The 23,504-nt window shown below is 50.0% G+C and overlaps 6 protein-coding genes across 6 annotated transcripts; 2 read left to right on the top strand and 4 right to left on the bottom strand.

Annotated features, from left to right (window-relative positions):
* Nucleotides 1–371: 371 nt before the first annotated feature.
* On the bottom strand, nucleotides 372–3,678 carry N7500_001212 (tethering complex subunit PEP5; the record flags this gene model as incomplete). The annotated part of the gene is made up of 8 exons (XM_056672358.1): nucleotides 372–749; nucleotides 818–1,216; nucleotides 1,267–1,773; nucleotides 1,822–2,157; nucleotides 2,209–2,442; nucleotides 2,493–3,125; nucleotides 3,184–3,602; nucleotides 3,654–3,678. 8 exons carry the CDS (start codon nucleotides 3,676–3,678, stop codon nucleotides 372–374), a joined length of 2,931 nt encoding a protein of 976 aa, XP_056537931.1.
* Nucleotides 3,679–4,018: 340 nt separating this feature from the next.
* On the bottom strand, nucleotides 4,019–6,370 carry N7500_001211 (uncharacterized protein; the record flags this gene model as incomplete). The annotated part of the gene is made up of 1 exon (XM_056672357.1): nucleotides 4,019–6,370. One exon carries the CDS (start codon nucleotides 6,368–6,370, stop codon nucleotides 4,019–4,021), a length of 2,352 nt encoding a protein of 783 aa, XP_056537930.1.
* Nucleotides 6,371–7,342: 972 nt separating this feature from the next.
* On the bottom strand, nucleotides 7,343–10,979 carry amdX (putative C2H2 transcription factor (AmdX); the record flags this gene model as incomplete). The annotated part of the gene is made up of 3 exons (XM_056672356.1): nucleotides 7,343–7,428; nucleotides 7,497–10,829; nucleotides 10,886–10,979. The coding sequence occupies 3 exons, from the start codon at nucleotides 10,977–10,979 to the stop codon at nucleotides 7,343–7,345; spliced, it is 3,513 nt and encodes a 1,170-aa protein (XP_056537929.1).
* A 5,818-nt stretch (nucleotides 10,980–16,797) lies between these two features.
* On the bottom strand, nucleotides 16,798–18,410 carry N7500_001209 (ribosome biosynthesis protein RRB1; the record flags this gene model as incomplete). Its single annotated transcript, XM_056672355.1, has 3 exons — nucleotides 16,798–16,822; nucleotides 16,881–18,141; nucleotides 18,218–18,410. 3 exons carry the CDS (start codon nucleotides 18,408–18,410, stop codon nucleotides 16,798–16,800), a joined length of 1,479 nt encoding a protein of 492 aa, XP_056537928.1.
* Nucleotides 18,411–18,964: 554 nt separating this feature from the next.
* On the top strand, nucleotides 18,965–20,259 carry N7500_001208 (Spg1/Tem1 GTP-binding protein; the record flags this gene model as incomplete). The annotated part of the gene is made up of 4 exons (XM_056672354.1): nucleotides 18,965–19,610; nucleotides 19,670–19,962; nucleotides 20,013–20,087; nucleotides 20,161–20,259. The coding sequence occupies 4 exons, from the start codon at nucleotides 18,965–18,967 to the stop codon at nucleotides 20,257–20,259; spliced, it is 1,113 nt and encodes a 370-aa protein (XP_056537927.1).
* Nucleotides 20,260–20,997: 738 nt separating this feature from the next.
* N7500_001207 (uncharacterized protein) lies at nucleotides 20,998–23,202 on the top strand (the record flags this gene model as incomplete). Its single annotated transcript, XM_056672353.1, has 1 exon — nucleotides 20,998–23,202. The coding sequence occupies one exon, from the start codon at nucleotides 20,998–21,000 to the stop codon at nucleotides 23,200–23,202; it is 2,205 nt and encodes a 734-aa protein (XP_056537926.1).
* Nucleotides 23,203–23,504: the final 302 nt, after the last annotated feature.

Raw genomic sequence — 23,504 nt, 5'->3', positions numbered from 1 at the left:
GCTTGATTACCGTGATCGACTTGTTCATTTTTACCGTGTTTATATGATTCCTTTTTGTCTGACTCACTGCTTTCACTTGCTAAAGCGAAGCGAGTTCAATTACACAATGCATCCTCTACATGGACATAATCCTCGTTTTTCTCAGTAGTTCCTCTTAAGCTTGTTACCGTAGATACCTGCAGTTTGTGGTAGGAAACGTGGTAGAGAACTCTTTCCATCTCTACTATCTACCATATTTACCAATAAGAGAAACAACTTGATCCAATTGACAAAGATCGAGGTATCAAACGAATGAAACCAGTATAAACAGGCCCAAGAAAAGAACAAAAAAGAAGGCGTATCTAAACTGAGTACAATCCATTCCACCCATCCTACTCCATAGTACTCTGCGGTCTCATGATACCTCTCCCGAAGAACTCACTAACAACACCAAATCGATCTCGTGAACGAGACAACTCCCCCTTGAACAGATCATGCTGGTCCGCGGAATCGACCTGTCGTTGTCGGATAGCGCGCAGGGTGGCATTTGTCGGGGCGCAGACAGGACATTGCGCGTCGTCGTCGAGGCTGTTCAGACAGCGTTCGTGGAAGGAGTGTTTGCAGAGGAAGTGGACTGTTGGGAGGTCGAGGGTTCCGCCGCAGGATTGGCAGCGGCGGGATTGGAAGACTACTGGTTGGGTGGTCAGGTGGTCTAGTTCTTGTTGTTTGGTTTCGGTTTCGGATTTGTAGCTTGTGATAAGACGGCGGTTCTGGAGAGGGAAAGAATTTAGGTTAGTTTTGTTATTCAATGAACCGGGGGAATACCGAGGGAGCTTACGGTGGTGATTTCTTTGCGTTCGCGGTCGATGTTGTCGCTGAGATACTTCTTCACACGGCCCATTGTTACTACTGCGTTGTTGCTGAGCGCTTGGATCACCTGTAATGGGGAGAGGAGGCCATCTTGGTTGATGCGCTGTAGGACCGCGTCTAGCTCGTCCCCTGCTTCAGCGAGGATTTTCGGGCTCGAGGCGAAGTATGTCAATGCGTCGACGTATAGTTGGGGCTCGTCAGGCCCGTACCGGTGTAACGCTTTGATGGCGCCCTGTGTATCTTTTGCCGATGTGAAGGAACGGAAAATGTCGAGACGGAGACCTTCTTGTTCTCGGACGAGCGTGGATCCTTCCCTGAAATTTGATAGATCAGAGAGAAGAAGCACGTTGGATGTTGAGATCGGGATCTATATGGGTTAGACATAAAATGTGATAAATAGGCAATTGGAAAACTCACGTCTTTCCCTTCAATCAGTTTCTTGGCTTTTGTCTCCCATTCCTGTCTTTCGCCTGCATCTTTCTTTCCCTTCGCTGTGTCCAGGTACATCTCAAATAGTGTTGTGAAAAGATCAACTTGTGCGTCCTTCTTCAAGTCCGGCTGCTGCACTAAGGTTTCGAGGAAATCGATGAATTCTTTGGGATGATCCACAAATGCAGAAAAGGCCGTTCGTGGCTTGGGAACGTCATAATCTGGCAGGGTGTCTTCAACCTTGCCGTCATTGGTCACCGGCTCAGGGGTTTCAGCCGGTGTCTGTGTGCCGGTTCCAACATGCATATAACGCAAAGGAAGAAGCGCAGCAAGGCTTTGTACTGTGCTGGTCGTCTGTTCCTGAGGCTCTGATGGCTGTTCCACCTCCGTACGTGGCCGGTAATGACCAGAATAGTAAACCTTGAACAGCTCTGAGGTCCGCTCGGGGCAGTGTGTCAGCAATACTCGCGCGTACTTCATTAAATTGTGATAGGCCTGGAACGAATTAGCTGATTACCTCCAGATGATGCTGTTGAGACATACCACTTCGGGATCCAACCGCCAAATATATTCCACTGCCTCGGCGTACTTCTTAGAGTCTTCGATTAGGATGTCAACGACCATGTCATTCTCCCCGTGCTTTGTTGCAAGGTAGGCTGCTTGCTCATAGTATCCGCCTTGACGGCACATTGCAATGGCAGTTTCAAGGTCAAATTTCAGCTCACCGGGAGCTTTGATAAATGAATCTAGCTTGCTTGTGTCTTTAAGCTTTGCGTAGCAGTTCAAAAGAAGCGTTGTGTGATCAACCGTGGCACGGCCATGGTCGTGTAGCTCTTCAAGGTACTCAATCAAGTTGTGAATACGTTGGGTGTCGAGGTACTGCAGCCATATTTAGTAAGATGACCGTATCGAGTTCCGATCCTCACTAACCTTACGAATGACCTGAGAAGGTTCGGTATTATCAATGGCACGGAGATACTGTTGCATAGCGGTGTCATAGTCCCCCCGCTGGTACAAGAAGTCACCATACTTGCGGTAGATGGCATTCTGCTGTAGCGGATCAATCCCAATCTTTTGCGCAAGATTAATAGCAAGGATATAAAGATTGCGCTCATATAAAATTTCGAGCTTTTGCTGTAGGGTCTTTTCCCGATAGCGAAAGATCTGAGACGGGTTAAAAGAGAGCCAAACAAAACATCACAGAAGCAACATACCTTTCCATCTGTTGTAAGAAGAAACAAGTCGCCCCATTCCATGAAAATACGTTTCATAGGTGAGACCAGCGATTCGCTATGCGCGATGAACTTGAGATCAGTATCGAGGAGGGTGAACGTAGTCGTGCCGAAGATCTCTTCTGCTGGACTAGCAGTGTACTTCCTTAACGGATCCGACTTGCTAGTCCCAGCCTTTGGCGGACAGACGAGAGCGACATAGTCACGAAAGACATCAATCGACGTCTTCGGGCCCTCGAACGCATAACTCGCTCCACGACCTCGGGGACCGTACGTAAAGATTGCCTCCTCCCGAGCAATAAGAATATCTCCTCCCTCTTTATCCAGAGTCATGCAGCCCAAACCGCATCCCGTATCTTCCAAAACGCGCGCAGGCTGGCCCTGTCCTCGCCCGGCGATGACCAATGTCAAGATGCGATTCGTTGTTGAAATGTAGAGGGTTGTGACAGCGCCTGTTTGCGTTTCGAGTCCGGTAATCGGTTCTTCGGACTCGAATACGATCCGTTGTCGCGCGCCTCGGTCGTGGATGAGGTCTCCTCGGATGATGGTCACGGAACCGTTCGCGAAACCCACTGCTACCTGCGAGAGGTCATCGACGGCTGCGAAAGCCGATATCTATTCCACTGTAAGTAAGTGATGGCCCCATTTATTCTTGATTCAGATGCAAACGCACCGGGAACTGCCTCCTGGCATTTTGAACGGAGACCGTTGACAGACACCGCGGGCCCCCATCTTTCTTCTCCGTATCTAGCGCCCAGACCTTCAGGACTGGCTCATTTAAGAGATCCTCTGCAACGGTGACAAGCAGAGCGGTATCATTTATCTGCCGCATGTGTGTAATGGAGCCGGTATCGTGGGCCTTGAACGATCGCACGACGCGGAAGGCCGAGGAGACGATGTGTACGAAGCCATCGGTAGTTCCGACGAAGAGGTTCGCGGAGCCTGTACAGATACTCGAGAGATCGCTCTGGGGTTGATTGTTAGATAGAGTGCGACTGGAGCAGAGGAAGGTCGGAGCCTTACATTGAATATTGAGGAGCTGTCCTCCGGTAGCTTCACCGGTGACACGTCGATGAAGTTGAATGCTTTCCACTGTTGCTTCTGTTAGCCGCAATTCATTGGTATGAAATCAGAACCTCTTACTGATGTCAGCGCCATCTCGGCTCATTGACTGAGATGTGTGCAAGGTGATGTTCGGAGCTCTCCCCGCTGGCGCTCGGGCCACTTGGTTCCTGACGTATCTCCAGCGACGGTCTCTGCTACTTTGCTCCAATTGTTCGTTTCTGTGATTTTTATCTTCTTTTTTCCGACAAATGAAAATCCTGCACAATCCATAATCAATATGTATTGCTAATAAAAATCTACCACTATATGCTAGAACAGACTATGAGAACCGAAACAACCGGGCGACCAAGCTGGACATTTCAACACGCTATGCATGTGAAGATGCAAAAATGAAAAGAGCAAGGAGTAAAAAATACAGTCATAATAGCATCAAGGAACTCTCGTCATTGAGATAGATCCATGTGCAAAGGAGATGGGCGCGCATCAGAGGTAGGAATCGCCTTGAGATTTTGACTCGAGCGACCGCTGTCCTTGATGAAATCAAAACTTTGTTGAAGCCAACTACCAGCATCTGCGATTGCTTGACTAAGGTTGAAACTTTCCATTCCACCCTGTCCATCCTGGCCTGTCGTTGGCGTCGCGTTATTGAGGGTGAGGGGCAAGGACGCGACCTCTGTGGGAGACTGGTAAATGGATCGATGATCCAACTGTTGGGCCAATGATCGTGAGCTTTCTTCGTCTTCACCTGATTGGGATTCTGCAGTGTGATATTCATTGTCAGGGGATGTTGATTGACTCCTAGTGGAAGGGGATGGTCTTTCGGGCGTCCTTTTTCTCTTGAAGCTTCTGGTTGTAGGAGAACCTGAGTCTGGCCGAGATGCGCGCTGTCGCTTCTCTGTGCTGAAAACATAGGGCGTAGCTGCATCGAGCATGAACTGCGTATTCAAGGCTTGCGTCATGTTTCTGTTCGTAGGTTTCAAGCTCCGGTCTTGACCAGCTTGCTCACTGCTGAAATTGAAAGGTGTAGCTGCATCAAGCATAAATTGCGTGCTCACTGCTTGCATTTTGTCCTTATTCATAGATTCCGAACTCCGCTCTAGATCACGTCGAATCGACTCTTCTAGGCGGTAGAATGGGGTGACATTTGCTGAGTGGAGAGAAGCATTGGGTGAATGTACTGCCCGGTCCGGATTCGGTGTATGTTGATTGTAATATTCCGGACTGTCTATGTCATCTTGAAAAGACTTCTGGGCATGCAAAAGGGCAGCCTGGGTCGAAAGCTGGGTATCAGGGCTTGGCTGTGCATACTGTCCAGAATCTCCTCTTGGTAAAGCCGTCGAGTGTAATGATGTTACCCGATCTGAAACTCCCAAAGGTGCTGGCACTGGCTGGGCAGAAGGGAGATCGTCGTAGGTGTTCTGTTCGGTTGGTGCAGAGATATCAGTGTTTGGGAATGTCGATGCATCTTCCTCGTTTCCAACATCTACCACTGTGACCTCTTCCACCACAAGATTGTCCTCTATGACATCTTCCTCGTCTGCGAACCTAGTCTCTTTCGACAAATTCTTGTGGCTTGCATCTCTCGTTATGTAGTCCTCATTTTGAACTACTATTTCTTCAGGGGCCGAAGGTTCAGCTTTAGAAGGTTCGGATGCTTGATCCGTAGCGGGACTAGGACTGGCGGGTGCGGGATCAGTTATGGGTCTTTCTTTCAGGGGGCTGTCCTCCTGCAAAAATGTCTCTTCCTGTAGAATACTCTCATCCTGCATAGGAGAAGTCCTCTGCTCTTGACTGGAATGTTCACGGAGCCACCTCCGATATTCAAACCTAGGAAGTTGAGAGGAAGAATTAACGATTTGGAGAGATGCTTCCTGTAGCAAATGAGATTGTTTGTATTGTTGAAATGGTGATACTTTTGGAACGGCTGGGACTTTTGTTTGATCTGAGGCGATTGAAGTCGAGCTTGGGGATACGTGCCCGTCCGATTTTGCACGAGCACTCTGAGCTGTCTTCGCAAGGACAGTTTCAATAGGAGGGTATCTGATTGGTGATCCCGGCGTCTGTGGGACCTGGACTTGAACAGTGCGAGGCATCAGCCGACGAGCTTTATCTGACAGACGAGAAGCAACAGATATTGTTGGCGAGCTCGGCGGTTCGAATTTGGTGAAGTTCATGAGCTTCCGATCTTTCTTCAGCCAGTCCGCCGTCCTAGGCGGCATGATTGGCCGATGATCCACTGTCGACGATGGCGGCTCCTTTGATTTTGTGGGAGACCGTCGCGATGCTCCATTTTGCACATCATGTCCGGGGCGCGAGGTGGGTTCCTTGGATTGCCTCCGCGGTAATTGAGAGGGCGGAGAGCGGTCTCCAGTTTGTACCGAGGTCCTAGGGGAGTTGAACGATGTTGCAGGAATCTCCCGGTGACGATTATCAACCGATAGACCCTCTCGGTACTTCGGGACCCGCAAGTCAGTCTCCTGGACCACCCGCTCAGGGACAGTTGTTTGGCGATTCAACAAAACTCTCGCTGGTGCGCCAGCCCGGCGTGCCCTGTTCTTTTTCCACGGATTCACCCATCCCTCATCGAACGGGCCTCGCAGCGACGCAGAGAGAATCAACAGCGGTTTGCCCTGCAGATAGGTCTCCGCCAACTTCTCGACCCGCTGACGCTTTGCAGCTCGGGTGGCATCATCCAACTCGTCATCTGAGGCGAGCAAGTCATCGGAATCTATCTCGGAGGGTAAAGACACGCATGTTTCGAGGGAGACCGGGGAGACAGGGCGTGGATAGGGCATTGGGGTTGAGGTTCGAGCGGAGATTAATTGGGTGGAGAAGCCGAGGCAGTTGGAGGCTGCGATGGAGAGGTTTGGGGCGGATGCTTAGAGGTAGTACTCATTTCCGGTGTAAAGATAGCTTGGCCATATGTGATTGGCATCAGACAAATATATCTGCCAAAGATGAGTCTGACCAGGGTGCTTAACGCGAAAACCACTTAACGCGTTTGATGCCCCAGCAACCTGCCCATCCATGGGTTTCAGGTGGGGAATATTATGTCATCTATTTATTCCCCGAGGCCCTACAATGGACAGAGGACTTTGTGGAGAATAGCATATATGCTACTTTCAATTCTTGACAGTATCTAGCCCAAGCAAAGTCCTTTCTCATAAACTGCGTAATTATGAAAATTCGTGAATTCTGTTAATGGTATGGTAGTTTCTATCACATAGGGCAGCTAGAGCTGTTCTACTTGTCTACACACTACTCTACCTACTATAATAACAATCCTTTTAAGAGAAGATAAATCATATTCACACGAAGTAGAACTCTGGATAATAAAACACCGCATAGGCAAAAGAAATGAGATCTCACCCTCAACCGATGTCAAGACGGAAAAAAAAAAACGAGAAAAAGCCACTCTCCATTCAATCATCACACCACAGCAAGAACATCAACCAGGGGGTACGAACAAAGCATGAACGCTAGCAAGCGGGGAAAGATGATATGACATAAGCAGGCAATTTGTCTATGACACAGAATCGAAGTCTCAGAGAAGGGTATCAAAGGCAGTACGCAGATTGCGAGAGCCAAGCGAGGGGGACGAGTGCGGGTTGTTGGTGCGGATACACATGCTTCAGTGGAATGGTGGGTTGCCTCAGATTGTTTATTCATGGTACACGGGCGTGCAAATGGGAAACAGGTGTTGGGAGATGGGGGAAATAGATATGGATCAAACATTGGACAATCAAACACGGTAAAAGAGGGGGTCATTAAGTGGTCATCAACACGGAGTGCTCGGTACGCTCCTTCATTCGCATGGCTTGGGCTTCCAGGGAGCGGGCCATCAGTTTCGTTACTGTGAGTTAATGTTAGAGAACTGTTCTGGTTTGTAAGGGGTTGAGTGAGGGGGTTGCTGAAACTAACCTGGCCAGACAGCAGCCCGTTCCAAAAGACTGGCTGTCGCAATCAATATTTTACATCCGTATCCCCCTTCCACAACACTGGGTAGCCGTTGCACGACATTCAGCGCAGATATGGAGATGCCATTTTGTACCTCGCGCTGCATTTTCATCTCAATACTTCCCAGTATCTCCTTGATCTTATCCACCAGCTTGCAGTCCTCATCTTCTAGTAGCATGACTCCAGGTACTTGAGTCAAGTCGACATCGTCGCGACCGAGGACACCAAGATAGGGGCCCACGCGTTCTTGAACAGCAGTGATCCATTCCGCCAGCACCTGTGCACAATCGAAAGCACACAACGCGCACTGGAGGGGTAGTTCGCGCGACGAGAACTCAGCAAAGGTATTACCAAGACGATCCGACATAGAGATGGAATCGGCCGCGTAGAATGCCGCTTTGCGCAAGTGCTTTTCACGCTTGGATTGACCGATCTTGTAGATGTTGGACAGAGTCTGCATGGGCTCATCTTGTGTGGGTGTCCTGGAAATGGCTAGCTCTGATACACCTAGATCGGCAACAGAGTCGCGTCTCGTATCAAGATGACTTGTGAGAGACGGGTCCACAACGTCGCTCATTGCAGCATCAGGGTGCTGGAAAATATCAGTGCCACGTGCGAGCTCATCAGCCATGCCATTCCAATCGCGTTGCCAGAATGCCTCTTTGCATCGGCCAAGGTTGACAAACAGACGAACATAGGCCAGATCTAGAAGGGGAATACTGTCTGCAGACAATGGTCCGGCCCCGAAAGGATTCGGTCGCTCTAGGCTGTGGACAGGGTTACTGGCCCATGCCGCTTGCCATGCCCGTAGAGCGGGCTCGATGTGGGATTGCATAGCATCTGTCTCCTGGGCGGTCCATTGCCGGCCCATGTGTCTTTGGCGGGTTTCCCAAATGTAGTTGTGTAGCGAGTAGATGAGAACTAGGCAGCCGAAAGTACTTGGGCGGGTGTCCGAGTTGGACAGATCGTCGGAGTTGTAGAAGAGATTCGCCGATTGACTCTGCTCTCGTTGGCTGGCAGTCAGCAGAGATGTCAAAGCAGCAGAAAATGACGAGGTCTTTTTCGCGGCTGTTTGGCCACCCATCTGCTTCCACGCTTGAGGCGATTCAGCCGCCCAGAGATCCTCTTCACAGGGAAGGTCAAGGCGGATTTCTGAATTTGTGAGTGCAGGTGCATGGTTGTAGGCGGAGACGAGGAAGCTAGAAAGAACAAAGATAGCGTAAAGGGTACGTTTCCGTTCCTCCACGAGCTTCCAATTCAACCAATCTCGGCGCTCTTTCGGTTGAGTGAATGACGAGGACATCCAGTTTTCTGTGTCGCCCGGAGAATCATTTCCGTTGTTACCGGTAGTGAGATGATCTTGTGGCAGGTTCTTGGGATCCAGGTGATGTGTTAGTTCGGCTGCACGTGCTAGGCTGACCAAGGCAGCACAGTGCGTGCTAGCAATGTCTGCCGATGTCTTATCACCACAAGTGTGGCCGTAAATCACGTTCAATAGCATCGCCTGTACTAGCCAAAGTGGGGTGTTGTGTACCGAGTTATCGCGGGGGGAATGCGAGCGATTGAGAGCAGCAGACATGTCGGCTTTTCGTCGTTCTTCGAGATACAATTGGATCATCTTTTTGGCGGCGTCAAAGAGATCCTTGGAGTCGGCAGATTCATATTCGTACAAGGCACCGATAGCGGCCATGGAGAGGATTAGACAACCCCCGCCTCCAGCAACGCCGGTTGAGCTGAGATTGAGGTGTCCGCTTGGCGTGCGCAGGTTGTTCGTGTACTGAGGAGCTTGGAAATTGAGGGTTGGGATATGCAGAAATGGGATGTGGGGGTGGAAGTAGGTGATGTATGCCGATATGTACCGCTGCAAGTCCGAGGTGCTAGGCAATTGACCGGAGCTGTTGAAGCCAGTCGAGCGGGCGAACAGCTCGCGACTGTTTAGGAGTCCACTTGCGGGTTGGGAATACTTGCGATGGTTGAAGCCAGTGGGGGCCGACATGCTCGCTAATAGAGCCTGTCGTGTGGAGTCTGTAAATGTATCCGTTGAGAGTGGTGAATGTTCATTTCGAAGGGCACTATTCGTGAAAGGAAGGTTGAGAGGATTAGGAGATTCTCCGTTGGCTGCCAGAGAGGATGAAAACATACTCTGCGAATGTCCTCCCATGATGGGCTGGCCGACCGAGGTCATAGATGGGGGGGTGGCATACGTCTCAGAAAACGGATTCTGGGCCATTAGAGACTTGGGCGACACTGTCTCCGGGGGGATCCCCAGGTCGTTCAACGTCGTCGGGGAAAAATCGATCGCGAACTGGTTGGCCGGGTGGTGCGCAGGGAACGGGTTATGCCAACCGTTGGAGATGGGAATGCGATTGGGGCCATCCAGCATGGCCTCGCTGATTCCGCTCTGGCTACCTGTGCTCATTGCTGATGGCGAGGACTCGTCAAGAACCGAGTCGTTGCCATTTCCCAGAACCACGCCTGTATCAAGCCCGTTCATCCAGTCAAAGTGCATGTCTTCATCCATCATGGGATCCGCAGAGGGTGGAATGCCATTGTGATAGTGGCCGAACGGAGATGAGGGCGAATCGCCAAAGCCTTGCGGGGATCCTGCAAAGTGTAATTGCGCCGGGTTTATGGTGCTACCGTGACCCATGAGCATACCATCAATACCCGTATCAAAGCTCCCATACACGGGAGCAGTCCGAAGTCCTCCGGACATGTCCATGGGGAGCCCGGAAGTTTCGATCTTTGCAAGGCCGTTCATAGAAGGGTGTCCAGAGCCGAATCCCCTATAGTCCATGCTTGAGCCAACAGAAGAACTAAGGCTGGGGTGATATGTGTGACCCGATTGAGTAGGCGCAGATGACGGATTACCGGCACCAGGGATACCCAATGCCGCCCCATCAACATGGCCGATGGTGTTGGCCCTCGGGCGCATCGAAGCAGACGAAGTATTGGCAATGGAGTTCTTGCGAACCCGGTTAGCACCGGGTGCAGCCCCGGTGCTCTCACGGCGACCATTCCTCGGTCGAGAAGACGGCGTGGTTGTCATGTGTAACTTCTGCTGGTGTCGCAGGAGCAAATCGCGCCGAGCGAAGCACCGAGCGCAGTCTGGGCACTCGAATGGCTTTTCCTTAGTGTGCGAGCGCTCATGGCGCTTGAGGTGCTCCAATCGCGCGAACGAGCGACCGCAGGTAGTGCAGACGTGGGGCCGAGGCTTATCTGTTTTAGGGGGTGGAATGTTGCCATTGACACCCGTTTGACCGTTAAGGTCGGTCTGCTTCTTTGACTCCTTTGAAGCTAAAAAATTATATGGGTAAGAATTGCACACAGGGAATTGTCACAGTTAAACTCACCAGGCATATTTCCCGGAATTTCGTGAATACTGGCAAGGTCCACCACTTTTGGGCTATGGTCCCGATCTTGTCCGACCATAGCATCCAATAGCATTCTAGATTTCAGAAGCTCCTCACAGACCAGCGAGTTGAATAGCGGTCTCGGAGGGGAGGGTGCAGTTGCGACGTGCGGGAAGTTGCCAAGGCAGACAGCTTATGTCAATCTTATGATTGAGCAAAGGTCGCGTCTGGACGATATTTGAATTTTCAAATTTGTACAAAGTGCCGCATCAACAGCTGTTCCATCCAAATGACATCAAGTCAGCATGTGTCTCATATGATGCGTAGAGGGTGTTATCAAAACGACCCAAGGTACCGCGGCAGGCTATCAGGAACCTTGCCGTGAGATGGGATGAACAGGACCCACCAATAAGGGGAAATGAATTTACAGTCTATCGAAGGATTCGCTGGCCGGAAAACGGGTTGAATGGGTTTCGATTGTAGGATATGGGGACTGGAGACCAGTATGGCGGTTATGGAGCCTAGTGTTGACGTCTGTCGAGGTTGGAAACATCAGCGAATCGAACTAACATGGATGATGCTGGAACATAGCGCTTCGGCAAGATCACTCACATCACAGGGTTGGAGCTAGAGCATGGACGTTGTATGCTGTAAACTCAGGCATCCATTGAGGGAATTGATCTCACAACTAAGTTGGATAAGCCGGAGATAACCGATGTAGTGATAGGCAATTGTTGATAAGCAAAGGAAACCACAAGAACACTGGAAAAGCGAAGTTGGGAGAGAAGCAGAGGATGTCGGGAGAGAAGAAGTAGTTGGGAAGTTTGAAATTGCCTCCGAAGGTTGAGTATTCAGAGAGTCGTTCTACAGAGCGAGGTACCTGGGACAGGGTACTTACATACACCGTGGTAGTGGCAGTAGTGGCGGGTAGAGAGTGGACCGGGCAGTATGGGAAAAGTACTGTGGAGGTACCGACGATAAGGGGGTCCGAGGGCAAAGGTACACCGGAGGTACATACGAGGCAACTATGACCCAGTTCGATGTTCGGCCCAGACAACCATACCAACAGACGAGAGACAGATGAGCAAGCAGACGGTACCGATACAGAGCGCAGTTAGTGGATCCCAAACACACGGGCTGGGCATTTTCTGCCAATGAAACCCCCACGATTACCCAGGGTAATACCCAATGAGGTATAGGATAAATGTTATGAACACGCACAGTTTACTAGATGCCCACCAGTTCCTGACTCTGGTTATCAACGAGACTCATTGGGTGCTCTCCACTTACTTGCCCTTTTAGGGTTAGCGTCGTAACGCCAGACTTGACTAGTATTGTGCCTTTTAGGCACGATTTTACCTTTGAAACACCTAGCTTGATACTACGTGGAATGCAATTGAAGAATGTTTTTGTTTCAAGGAATTTGGGAGTTTGATTAGAATTGAATTCACAGGTATTCCATAATGTATACGGAGTAATGAGATAAAACATATTTTTTTTTTTTTAATTTATTGGTAAGCGTGGAAGTATCGGAGTGGGCCCGAGGGTTGAGAATAATACACAATAATAATGGTAAGATGGTAAGATACAGTAAGGCAAGACCTCGTGACAGCTTCTGGTTTCAGTTTTATTTTATTTTATTTTGATCCTTTTCATCTTTCCAAAGCTTCACTTCTGTCTATGTTGTAGGAAGCCCATGAGATTGAGAAACATAAAATCCCGGGGGGCGGAGTGCCCGGGGTATGATTAAGCGGGTGGCCGTCATATTTGTGGGGGAAAGCCAGAAAAAGGGTTCGTGTGGGGGATTGCCCACGTACCATGCGGCTGTTCTGGGAGACTATGCTCCGGATCGTTGCTGCAGTGGCAACGGTAATAACCATGGGAAATTGGGTAGATGGGGTCTTTCTTCTTTTTCTCCCTTTTCTCTTGGCTCCCCCAGACTTTTAATCTGCTTTCCCCGGAATCTGCCCTTCAAGCGTTTTCTAGAATCCCCATCCCGTATCGACTGCGCACGTTGCGCCACGCCGTTTTGAGTTTGGGTCGCACGGGAACGAAGACGAGGACACTCCATTGGGTATGCAGCCGATCAGTGATCTGGGGATCCAGTGTTTCGGTGTGAACACAGCTTTGAATTGACTTGCAGAGGGAAATGGTCACACGGCAATGAACGCTTGTCAATTTTACAACCCCTATTTGTCCGAACCTGTCTGAAGTACGTTGGAGGGCTCGCCATGATTTGGTCGCACGGACATCTCGTTTGCAGAATCCCCCGGACTTGACAATGCACTAGTCAAAATAGCACACTAGAGTGAGCCTAGGGAAGCTGCAGGTGACCCGAGGTGAGTCAAGGATTGTTGAAGCGACAAATGAAACAGCGGTTTTATAAGCCACCCTTCCCAGATCTGGCGCAGTAAGCTGTCTCTTAGCTCTGTTGATGCCGGGGTTGATCCGGGTTGGTAGAAGAGAACTGGCCAATCCGTCTGGATTGATCGATCAATAAGCTGTGACTCAAGGGTCTGAGTATCCCCTTGAGAACGTCGGCATCCGGCCTATTTGCAAACCACTTGCGTCCATGCACCTATAGATGAAAAGGGACTTCGGCCACATCAATATGGTTAACAAGCTGATATCTCGTGAGCGATATATCCGATCATTCCGGTCGCCACGGAATATACTATAAAGCCTTAGATCAAATGAACTAGGGTATTTAGTTTTGACAGAGACATGTCTCACCGCATTCAAAGCATCGTACAACAGTGAACCCCGGACACATTTCATCGCTGAACAAACCCAATACCATGCTATGCTATGCCGTACATCGAGGCCGTTCGTAAATATTATCCTGTCTGGATATTCAAGCTCTGAAACATCCAAGTCATTGCTTGTGAGCTCGTGCTCAGGGGCAGACGCCACTGTTCCTAATCATGCAATGATACTGTACACTTTGGGCACTAGTACACTGCATCGTATACTAACAGGGGCATCCTTGACTGTACATCAGCGATGAATCGAGTCCATTAAACGTTATTGCGTAACCGCGCTTCGCGGGTCTCTGTACCATATGTGCAACGTGTAAACGGAGTACACTGTTCTAACCTGTTAGATGTGAGTAATATCGAGATAATAAATTACGATGAAACACCGGCTCAGGCAATGTTTACAAAGCTATCAAAATATCTCCACAAATTCTCCGAAGCGCCCACATCCTAGCCCTGTGTGTCACGGGTGGCATCAACGCGGGATGGCGGAACACCCCTGATCGGAGTTTAAGCCGTGCCTTTCAATTCCCGAATATCTCTCATTTAACAGTTGTGAAGAATAAACAAAGATAAGGTGTTGTCATGAGCTCATGTAGACTCAAATCTATACATAGGTGTACATAGGTTGCTTTCCCGATGTGATCATACATCTTGGCGTTGATCTTGCCTCCGTTTAAATCTCCTGAGGCTCCGACTTGTTCAAGGTCAACTGGCCATTGATATCGAGGATGGCTCGGTTGATTTAACCGAGCCTACCATATTTTACCCAGTGATTTAAGCCCAAAAAAAAAAAAAAAACAAAGGCCAGTCCATCGTCGTCATTCCAGGGTAGATCAAGCGGCAAAGAGATGTGGGATGACAGCATATGATCAGCGGAACAGAGGATATCCAAAGCCACCAGGGCAACAAAAAGTGTCCCGGAATCCAAGGCGTCAAATGTCGCACATTATGGCCAACCACATATTTGAAACAAATTCAATTCAGATCATAGGCAGTATACTTCATACTTCATACTGCGTAGTGGATAGCGGAAGATACGGAGGCTAGTGGGGTCTCCCGCAACCATAGAGGATACGTTTGTTCTCGGCCGTGTGTCTGGATAACGTTACGATAACATGATACGGCATAGACTATTTATTCTAGGTATCATTATTATGACCACAGTGTAGATAACACCTATCGAAGACATATATTGTAAGGGTATGTCTCCGGATAAGTACTACATTAGACTAGGTATGCAGTACGGAGTAGTGATAGTCGGGAATGGATTTTCCAGCGCATGGACAGGCGCCCATGCTCACACTCTGACTGGCCGAGTCCCTGCGTGGACGATCAAAGTTTAGGGTGGGCATAAGGTCGTATCATACCGGATGAGAGCTGCCAATTGTACTCCATATGCGCGTTCGGACCCAGGAACAGTGCTTTTTATGAGCATTGGTGGCGAGTCCTGGGGTTTATCCAGCGCTAAGATCAGACATGAAGATGTTATATTTAGTTTACTCCGTACTCCGTACTCAGATGTACATTGGATACAACACTTCTACTCCGTAGCAAGATAGGACTACTCCAAGGAGACCCTAGTTGGAGTCATTTCAGTACCATTACCGATAGGCGGAATCAACCGCTTTATCCGATAAGAGACAAGGAGGCTGGACCTGACCAATTGATATCGGAGAGATTTTTGGCCGGAGAACAGCCGAATGTCGCAAAAACGGAGCTATTTTAGCCTGTTACTGCATCTGCTAATGCAAACGTGAGAGCGGTTAGATCTGATGTGATTGACCGGTTGGCACGGGCGTGCATTAGTGGTATTAATTGCAGGCACGATGACGAGGGAGCATTGAACTCTTTCCTATAGACTTGACTGGTAGATCAGATCGATTGATTTTTTAGCGTGAGGTACCTTGCGTACGGAGTAGTATGCAGCCCTTTTGAGGGTTACATTATAGACACACACTGGACGCATACACACTACGCCCCGATATAGCTCCTAGTGTGTAGGCACTACTCCGTATACGTCAATATACTTCACGACTGACCTCCGATGTCTTGAGCCGAGCAACACAAGCACAACAGTCAATTGTCTGACATTGAAATGTGCTCAACAGTCTCCATTGGAATTTATGCATGTCATACCTAGAGTGTCCAATCCACTCCACAGTCTCCATACTTATGCCATGGCAATCCGATATCCATACAATAAAATATCCAACCTAACAACGTGGGTCTCGTTGCGTTGACAGCGCAAAAACATCCCACATCGCCACAATGCACAGCCAAGGTCGATCTTCCACGTCTTCCCACTAGAACGTGTTGTATTGAATTCTGTAATTCCTGGTTATTCCCCCTACCCTACAGATACAAGAGAAAAAAAAATATTGGCAACGGGCTATTCCGTACACCACCCGCCACTAACCAACGCAGCCCTGGATCATTGAACCGACTGGTCTAGACATTCGTCGCACCCGACTCGGCCCCAGGCCAACTTGCTGCGCCGAAAGGCTACATGGGATATTTAAGTCACGTCACATACAATTAGTCCGCATATGGTATTTAATGGCGCATTGGCGATCTGGCACGGTCCATCCTGTGGCAGTGACTTGGCATAGCTGCAGGTTATATCCCTGCTAAGGCCTAGTACATTTGCTCTAATTCGGCGCTATGGGTTTTGAATAGGCGAGAATAGCGAGTTACGTTTGTGTCTGAGTAAATCCGTGGCAGTATTGCATAGGAGCGTTGGAATAAGGGTGTATTTTCCGCTGCAACTGCTCTGCTGATGTTTTGCATTGCAGATTTGCCCCTCCCCCTTAGGCTGGCCTCGGCTAAGGGGATTGGCGGAATTGCCTGGATCTAGTTCCGCTGAGGTATTATCTGGCCCTGGAGAGAGAGATACCACATTGACTTTGTGGGAGGAGCAATCTCTCTTGGATATGCTACTGGCTGGAAATTTCGCAAAAACATGTCTATTTACTATGCCAGATATAAAAACAAAATCTTTTTTGTTCACCACCCTAACCATCTGAAGGAAAGGGTTTAACTCCGAGCATAATGATATTGGGGAGCAAAAAAATCCACAAAATTCGAATGGTATATGAGCAAGACATGGCACATGAAATTCCCGAGTCAGTCGGAGCGTAGATACATTTAATTCGTCTAGACACTGATTGTCTTGAAAACACTATAAAACGAAACTGGTTAGCTTGATTTATATTCGTAATGAGAAGATTATAACATACCTGAATCCATTGCTGCCGGTAGCCATAAGCGTACCAGGCATCTGTGCCTGCCAATGAAGTTCCTTGACAGACTCCATATAGTGCACGAACAGCAGTTGCGAAGGAATATCGGCCATGTTGGCCTGGCGGCTTTCTTCGTCGTCCAGCTCGACAGCCAAATCCCAAAGTGTGACGGTGTTGTCTGCGGAGCCAACTGCCACCACACTGTCGTCTGAGGGGTGCCATTCGATGGTGGTGATTGGCTCCTTGTGGAAGTCGAATGACGCAACGGGGGTAGAGGTGATCTGAGCAGAAGGCGCCGCGGCATTGGGCTTCCAGTGACGCAAATCCCAGACTGCCCACTGTCCATCATCAGCACCGGTGGCCAAAAGGTGAGCGGTCTGGTTAGACCAGCTCATAACATTCACGTCGGTGTTGGAGACCTGGACGTCCACGGCAGGCTTGCGCGACTTGGACCGCACATCCCAAACCTTGACGCTACCGTCACTGCTAGCGGATGCAAATACATTGCGCTCATTAGGAGACCACTGCAGTTCCTCAATAGAGGAAGCGTGGCCTGTGAAAGGTCGGGTGTCGGTAACCCAACCGCCGCCTTCGGTGCGAGTAGTAGCGTAGATCAATCCGTTATTGTCACCGGTCAACAGTTTTCCAAGAGGCTGAAGGGGAGACCAGTCCAATGCGTATCCTTCGGTCTTGTGCATGCGTAGAGTGGAAAGAGGCTTGGATGCTGAAGGGGGAAGAATAGTGCCGGGAACATCGAAGCTGGAAAGGTGGGCAGTGACATCGTGAATGACGACTTGCGAGTTCTCCAACCAGGTCGCGGTAAGGGTTTGCGGAGGCTTGGAGTAATCACCGGACTGTGAGGGGGTCTGGTGGGTACGGATGCGGTTTGTCGTTGAGCCAAGCGGAATTGACTTGGACTCGAGGATGGGCTCACCCATGTCGTCGTCGTCCGAGTCGCTGTCTGAGTCCTCGCCATCCTTCTCCATCTTGCTCAAGCCGCTCATCTTAAGCACCATGAGTTCATTGTCCTTCGATTTCGATCCCTCGGCTTGTGTGCCAGTGACAGCGTAGACAGTGGCGGGGAAGGTCTTGCGATTATCACCGAGCGAATCACGCACAATATCGAAGGAAAGGCATGGCCATGGTGTGCTGAGCGTGTGAAGCATATCGTAGGTGGAAGGATCAGGCGACAGTGTCTCTCCGGGGGCCAATTTTGTTCGTCCAGGAATGAAAGTCTCCTTGTCAACATCCATAGCTTCTATACGATTTTCAAAAAAACACAAAGTTAGTTTGGTGGACGACATTTAGATATTCATATCATGGAGAATGCGCACCCTTCTCTTCTTCCTCACGCTCAGCATCTGGGCGACCATCCACTCCAGCTTCTAGAATCTCATCTTCACTTTCGAACTCATCCTCGAACTCGTCTTCGAACTCCCCCGCCTCGTCCATTGGGGCATCTGCAATTGGCCGCTCACCAGCCTTGAGGGCGGCGGTATTATCGGTTTCAGCACTTCTCTTGGACATCTTTGATATCAAGAAATGTGTTGATTATAAAAGTTGTCGAGACTGAGGGGAACACGATAAGAACTTTTTTTTTCCCGTAAATTTTGGCAACAGCGTGGGAGACGCGCTAAACCTATCGTGGACTAGCGTCAGATCCGACTTGCCAGCCCTCGAGCTGAAGGTACCTGAAGCCTTGACGTTTCTTATTTGCCTGGGCCCTGCTGTTAGGAATTACATACTTGACATTCATTTCCAGCCTGGTTCCTGCATTTGTTTGCTTTTCCTACCTCTTTTCCCGTCGTCCCCCCCGATTTGGTCTGTTTACTCAGGGACAACCCTTGCGAACGCCCGAGATCAACACAGCTCCCGGCTCCTTCAATTTTCTAAAAACAAACCCCTTGAGGCATACACATGCAATCTCGCTAGATTGCGCTGGAATTTCAGCCCTTTGTGATACTGGTTAGTCATTTCTTCAAATCCTCCATCCCACACACCCACGGATATATGCTGATGATCACGAATTGGTTGACAGGTTGCATCTCTAAATTCGACCCCAGCACCCATATTGAAGCATCATGGAGTTCCCTAAGCCTAATTTGGAGCCCTTTGCTGCCTCTGGGGCGGAGGCGCCCGCTGTTCCCATCGTTGCGGAATCCGAGCAGATTGCCCCAGAACATCAAACGCAACAGTCACAGGAGCGGGCACACGGACAGGGACATGGGATTCCACCCGAGCAAACTCTAGAGCAGCCTCTTGAACAACCTCTGAACCACCCTATGGAACAGCCTGCGCCAGTCATGGTCAATATCGAAGAGCCGGCTTCCGACCACACTATCAGTCGTGCCGCCATCAACAATGGCTATAATAGCGACTCGAAGGCGCACTATCACTCCCGATCGACCGATTTTCATCAATCTGCACCTGAATATGCCGCTCAAGATACAGACCAGTCCCGTCAGAACTCATCTCCATTGCTAAGCCACCACCCCCTACCTGTTCCCAACTCCCGACCCGGATCTGGACTCTCCAGTGGTCCAGAACGCGCCCCTGGTGTCTCTCAGTTGCAGCAACCAGACCCCAGCCAGCGCCAAGCCTCTCAGGCTAACAAGAACAGTGTGGTGATTAAAGTTGGTATGGTAGGCGATGCACAGATCGGAAAGACCAGTTTGATGGTCAAGTACGTGGAGGGCAGCTGGGATGAGGATTACATCCAGACATTGGGTTAGTTGAATTTTTGTCCACCCAGTAACTCTGTTTGTTCTAAATTAGGTCTTGTCTAGGTGTCAACTTTATGGAAAAGACAATCTCGATTCGCAACACCGAAATCACCTTCTCTATTTGGGATCTTGGTGGCCAGCGCGAGTTTGTTAACATGCTCCCGCTTGTCTGTAACGACGCCGTTGCGATTCTCTTCATGTTTGATCTCACTCGCAAGAGTACATTGAATTCAATTAAGGAGTGGTATCGCCAGGGACGTGGCTTCAATAAGACAGCCATTCCCTTCCTGGTGGGCACCAAATATGATCACTTTGTGAACTTCCCCCGTGAGGACCAGGAAGAAATCTCTATCCAGGTATTTGCTGATCCTCGTCTATTTTCCCGCAGCAACTAATGTATTTGCAGGCCAAGCGATTTGCCAAGGCGATGAAGGCTAGTCTGATATTTAGCAGCACCAGCCATAGCATCAATGTGCAAAAGGTACGTTGCCGATGTTCACATTTGTTGCTCGGTCGATTACAAGTCCGATAGAACATATGCTGACCCACAGTAGATTTTCAAGATCGTTTTAGCCAAGGCATTCGATCTAAAGTGTACCATTCCAGAGATCGAGAATATTGGCGAGCCCCTGCTCCTCTACAAGAATGTCTAAGAATTGACTGTTTGTCCTGACGATGATGTACATTGGGACGAAGTGACGCTGCTGATGATCGACGCTGGCCCTCTACCCTCACGGCTTTACCACTTTGTGAATTTCCCTTTCCTTTCTCCAACGATGTACTTGACCTTTCTTATGTCTGTATCACAGCCTCGGGCTCTTCTAAACAGGTTGCATGCTATCAGTTGGAGATCTCGAGGCTTGCTATCTTTAACTGCTACCCTTCTCCTTGTCATTTTCTTTGCTGCATCTTCTTTCATTCATCTCCGAACGTATCTAGTTCTTGTGTTTTCCAGATGAGGGCTTCACCAGCTTAAGGCGTTAGGGAGTCCGAATCATGATATTCTGGAAATACATTCAACCCTTCTGTTAGCAACCTCACATTATTGTATATGTACATAGCAGTTCTTCTGTACCTTGAAGTTCCAAATATAGATCTGGACCCATGGATACCCCGTATATCGCCCCAAGGCTGACCCCTCTTTAGTTGAGCCTCCAACTCGTCTGTTTTTTTTTCTTTCTTATATACACTGGCCTTTCCTATCTCTCCGGGGAACTCTGGCAGCTGATATCATTAATCAGTGATAATTCACAGTTGTTCTTTTTCGGGGTGTCAAGTCCGAGACTACATACTTTCGCCCCCGCCAAGCCAAGGACAAGGTACATGAAATCCAAGCTGTTGAATTTGTTTAGACACGTCTTGACTTTCCTTTCAATATCGGTTCAGGCACCATGGCTGAAGATTCTCAGCTGAATTCCATCCAGCAACGGATCGCCGCCCTCAACCACTCGCAACTGGCCCGCCCACCGGGAGGCCCTGGACCATCGTTCCGCCCGAACGCCCAACGGAGCGCGTCAGCCAACAACCCTCCCTCATACGATGCAATCGGCTCTGTGGTAGACCGAACATCTGTCGGAAATGAACCTGCAGATGAAAGAACCCAGCGGCAGGTCTTGCAACCGCCTTCAATGGAAACACTTCGGCCTGAGGTGAAACCCAAGCCAAAAGCCCCTCCGCCATTGCCCACGCGAAAATCGGATCGTCTGCCTCCCCCTACACCCGCTCGTCCTGCGCTGCCAGCCCGTAGACCGACAGATCTAAAGCACCGGCCCTCCCTTGAGTCAGTCACCTCCGATGCGTCATATTCGACAACATCGACAGTTAAAACTGCAGGGCGAGGCTCATCGACAACCTCGGTGAACTCAACTGGGAACAATCGCATCAAGGCGCCTGCATGGGGCGAGACAGAACTCCCTGCGCTACCTCCCCGCCGACCGAAGGAGCAAGCTAGCTTGGAGCCTCCTCCGCGGCCTACTGTCAGCAGTAAGAGGAGCTTTGGGAGCCTCTCTTCCAGATTGACCTCCAAAATCTCGCTACCTGGGTCCAAACCACCCGTTCCCCCTGTTCCAAGTCAACCCGCACGACCGAGTCAACCTCCTCGTCCTACTCAGCCTCCACGACCTACTTCGTCTCCGCATCCTAGCCAGCCACCCCCACGCTATGAGGCCGAAGAGGAGCCCCCGGTGCCTCGACTGCCACCGCGCCGACCATCCGCGGTACATGCAGACACAAATGGAATCAGTGATGGCTTAGGTGTCAACCTACCGATCCGGAAGACATTGCCTCCTCCGCCAACGGCTGCACAGATCAAGGATGCTAGGCAGTTTGGGTTTGGTAATACAAGTAAACCCAAATCTAGCAACATTCCCTCTAATGGGACACCACCACCGATTCCACATGGTTCTCGTCCGGATCTATTCAAAATAATGGCTACAAAACCGCGTTTCAATGGGGCAACTGTGTCTCCAAGCCCTCCACTTCCCCCGTCAGACACGGAATGTTTGGTATGTCGGGACTTCTCGGGCCCTGACTACCATGCCGCCCGATATCCTCGTGCATCGCTTCCGACACAGGATATGGCGTGGCTAGCCAATGAGCTGACAGCACCTTTCCCATCCATGACAGACAAGGCACGTGCGATATTCACATGGCTACATCATAACATCTTCTACGATACCTATTCATTCTTCAATAATTGTGTGAAACCCTCCACGCCAGCTAGTACTCTGGCATCTGGAATGGCAGTCTGCGAAGGCTACGCAGGACTTTTTGCAGCATTAGCCACCCACGCCGGCCTAGAGGCAGTGGTAGTCGGTGGCCATGGCAAAGGCTTCGGGCACTACGCTCTTGCTCCAGGGGCCCCGGTACCCCCATATGAAGGCAATCACGCCTGGAATGCCGTCAAGATTGACGGGGGCCGATGGAAGCTAATCGACTCCTGCTGGGGCGCAGGAGCAATAGAAGACGGGGGACAATCATACAAGCAGCGCTTCGAACCAGCGATGTTCTCGATCCCGAACGAGGAGTTCGGTTTAAAGCACTTCCCAGAAAACAAACGCCAGTTCTTCCGCGAGGATGGACGTCCCGATCTAACCTGGGAAGAGTACATCCTCACGGACCCGGAACGACCAAATGGCGTCGAGGGTCTCAAGGTCTACAGTGATGCCGACACGCGCAGCATCGGCCGCAATACCTTCCACCCACAAAACCTGCACATCTCTATCAGCACCCCAGGCGCAATGCGTTTCCAGTTTGGTCTCCTCTGTCCGCATTGGACACTCTCCCGCCACAGCCACATCCAGCATGCAGGATTGTTCCTGCTTATGATTCATGGTGTGGACGGACGCGAGGACGACAGACTCCCTTTCACGCACGTATCAGGCTCCGGACCCGCGGGCGGTGGCGAGTTCTGGTATGTGGATGTCCCCAGTGCACGTATGCTTGGTGCGCCTGGTCAGAAGCTGCAGATTGCTGTATTGACTAAATTTGGGGACCGGGAGGATGCTAGTGGTGTTACAGCGCAAGAGTTTCAGGAGAAGGTCGGCAGGATTGGAATGGCTTGGGCCTATGTTGCTGAGTGGGAGCTGGTTAGGTAGGTTCCCACTGGGTCGGCTTGCTGCTTATCTGCGGCAGATGGTATAATATTAATGTAGTGTTTGTTCCGTTAATGGGTTGATCTTGTTCACATAGTGTGCATATACTTCTAGGTACACCATGTTAGTCATTGATACCCCTTATGGATAGGTAGTTGACCTAGGCCACTCTACTCGTTAGCAGCACAAGCATGGTGTTCGATATTTCTACGTACATCTACCGGACGATATAGCTGTAGCAATAAGAAGCACCATTGGCTACACAACGGAAGAAAGGTAACTAAGAGAAGAATTCAGGGCCGATG

The sequence above is a fragment of the Penicillium coprophilum genome (genome assembly GCF_028826855.1).
Source record: "Penicillium coprophilum strain IBT 35676 chromosome Unknown utg000001l_segment0_segment0, whole genome shotgun sequence".
NCBI classification, from domain to species: domain Eukaryota; kingdom Fungi; phylum Ascomycota; class Eurotiomycetes; order Eurotiales; family Aspergillaceae; genus Penicillium; species Penicillium coprophilum.
This window is presented reverse-complemented; position numbering and strand designations above follow the sequence as displayed.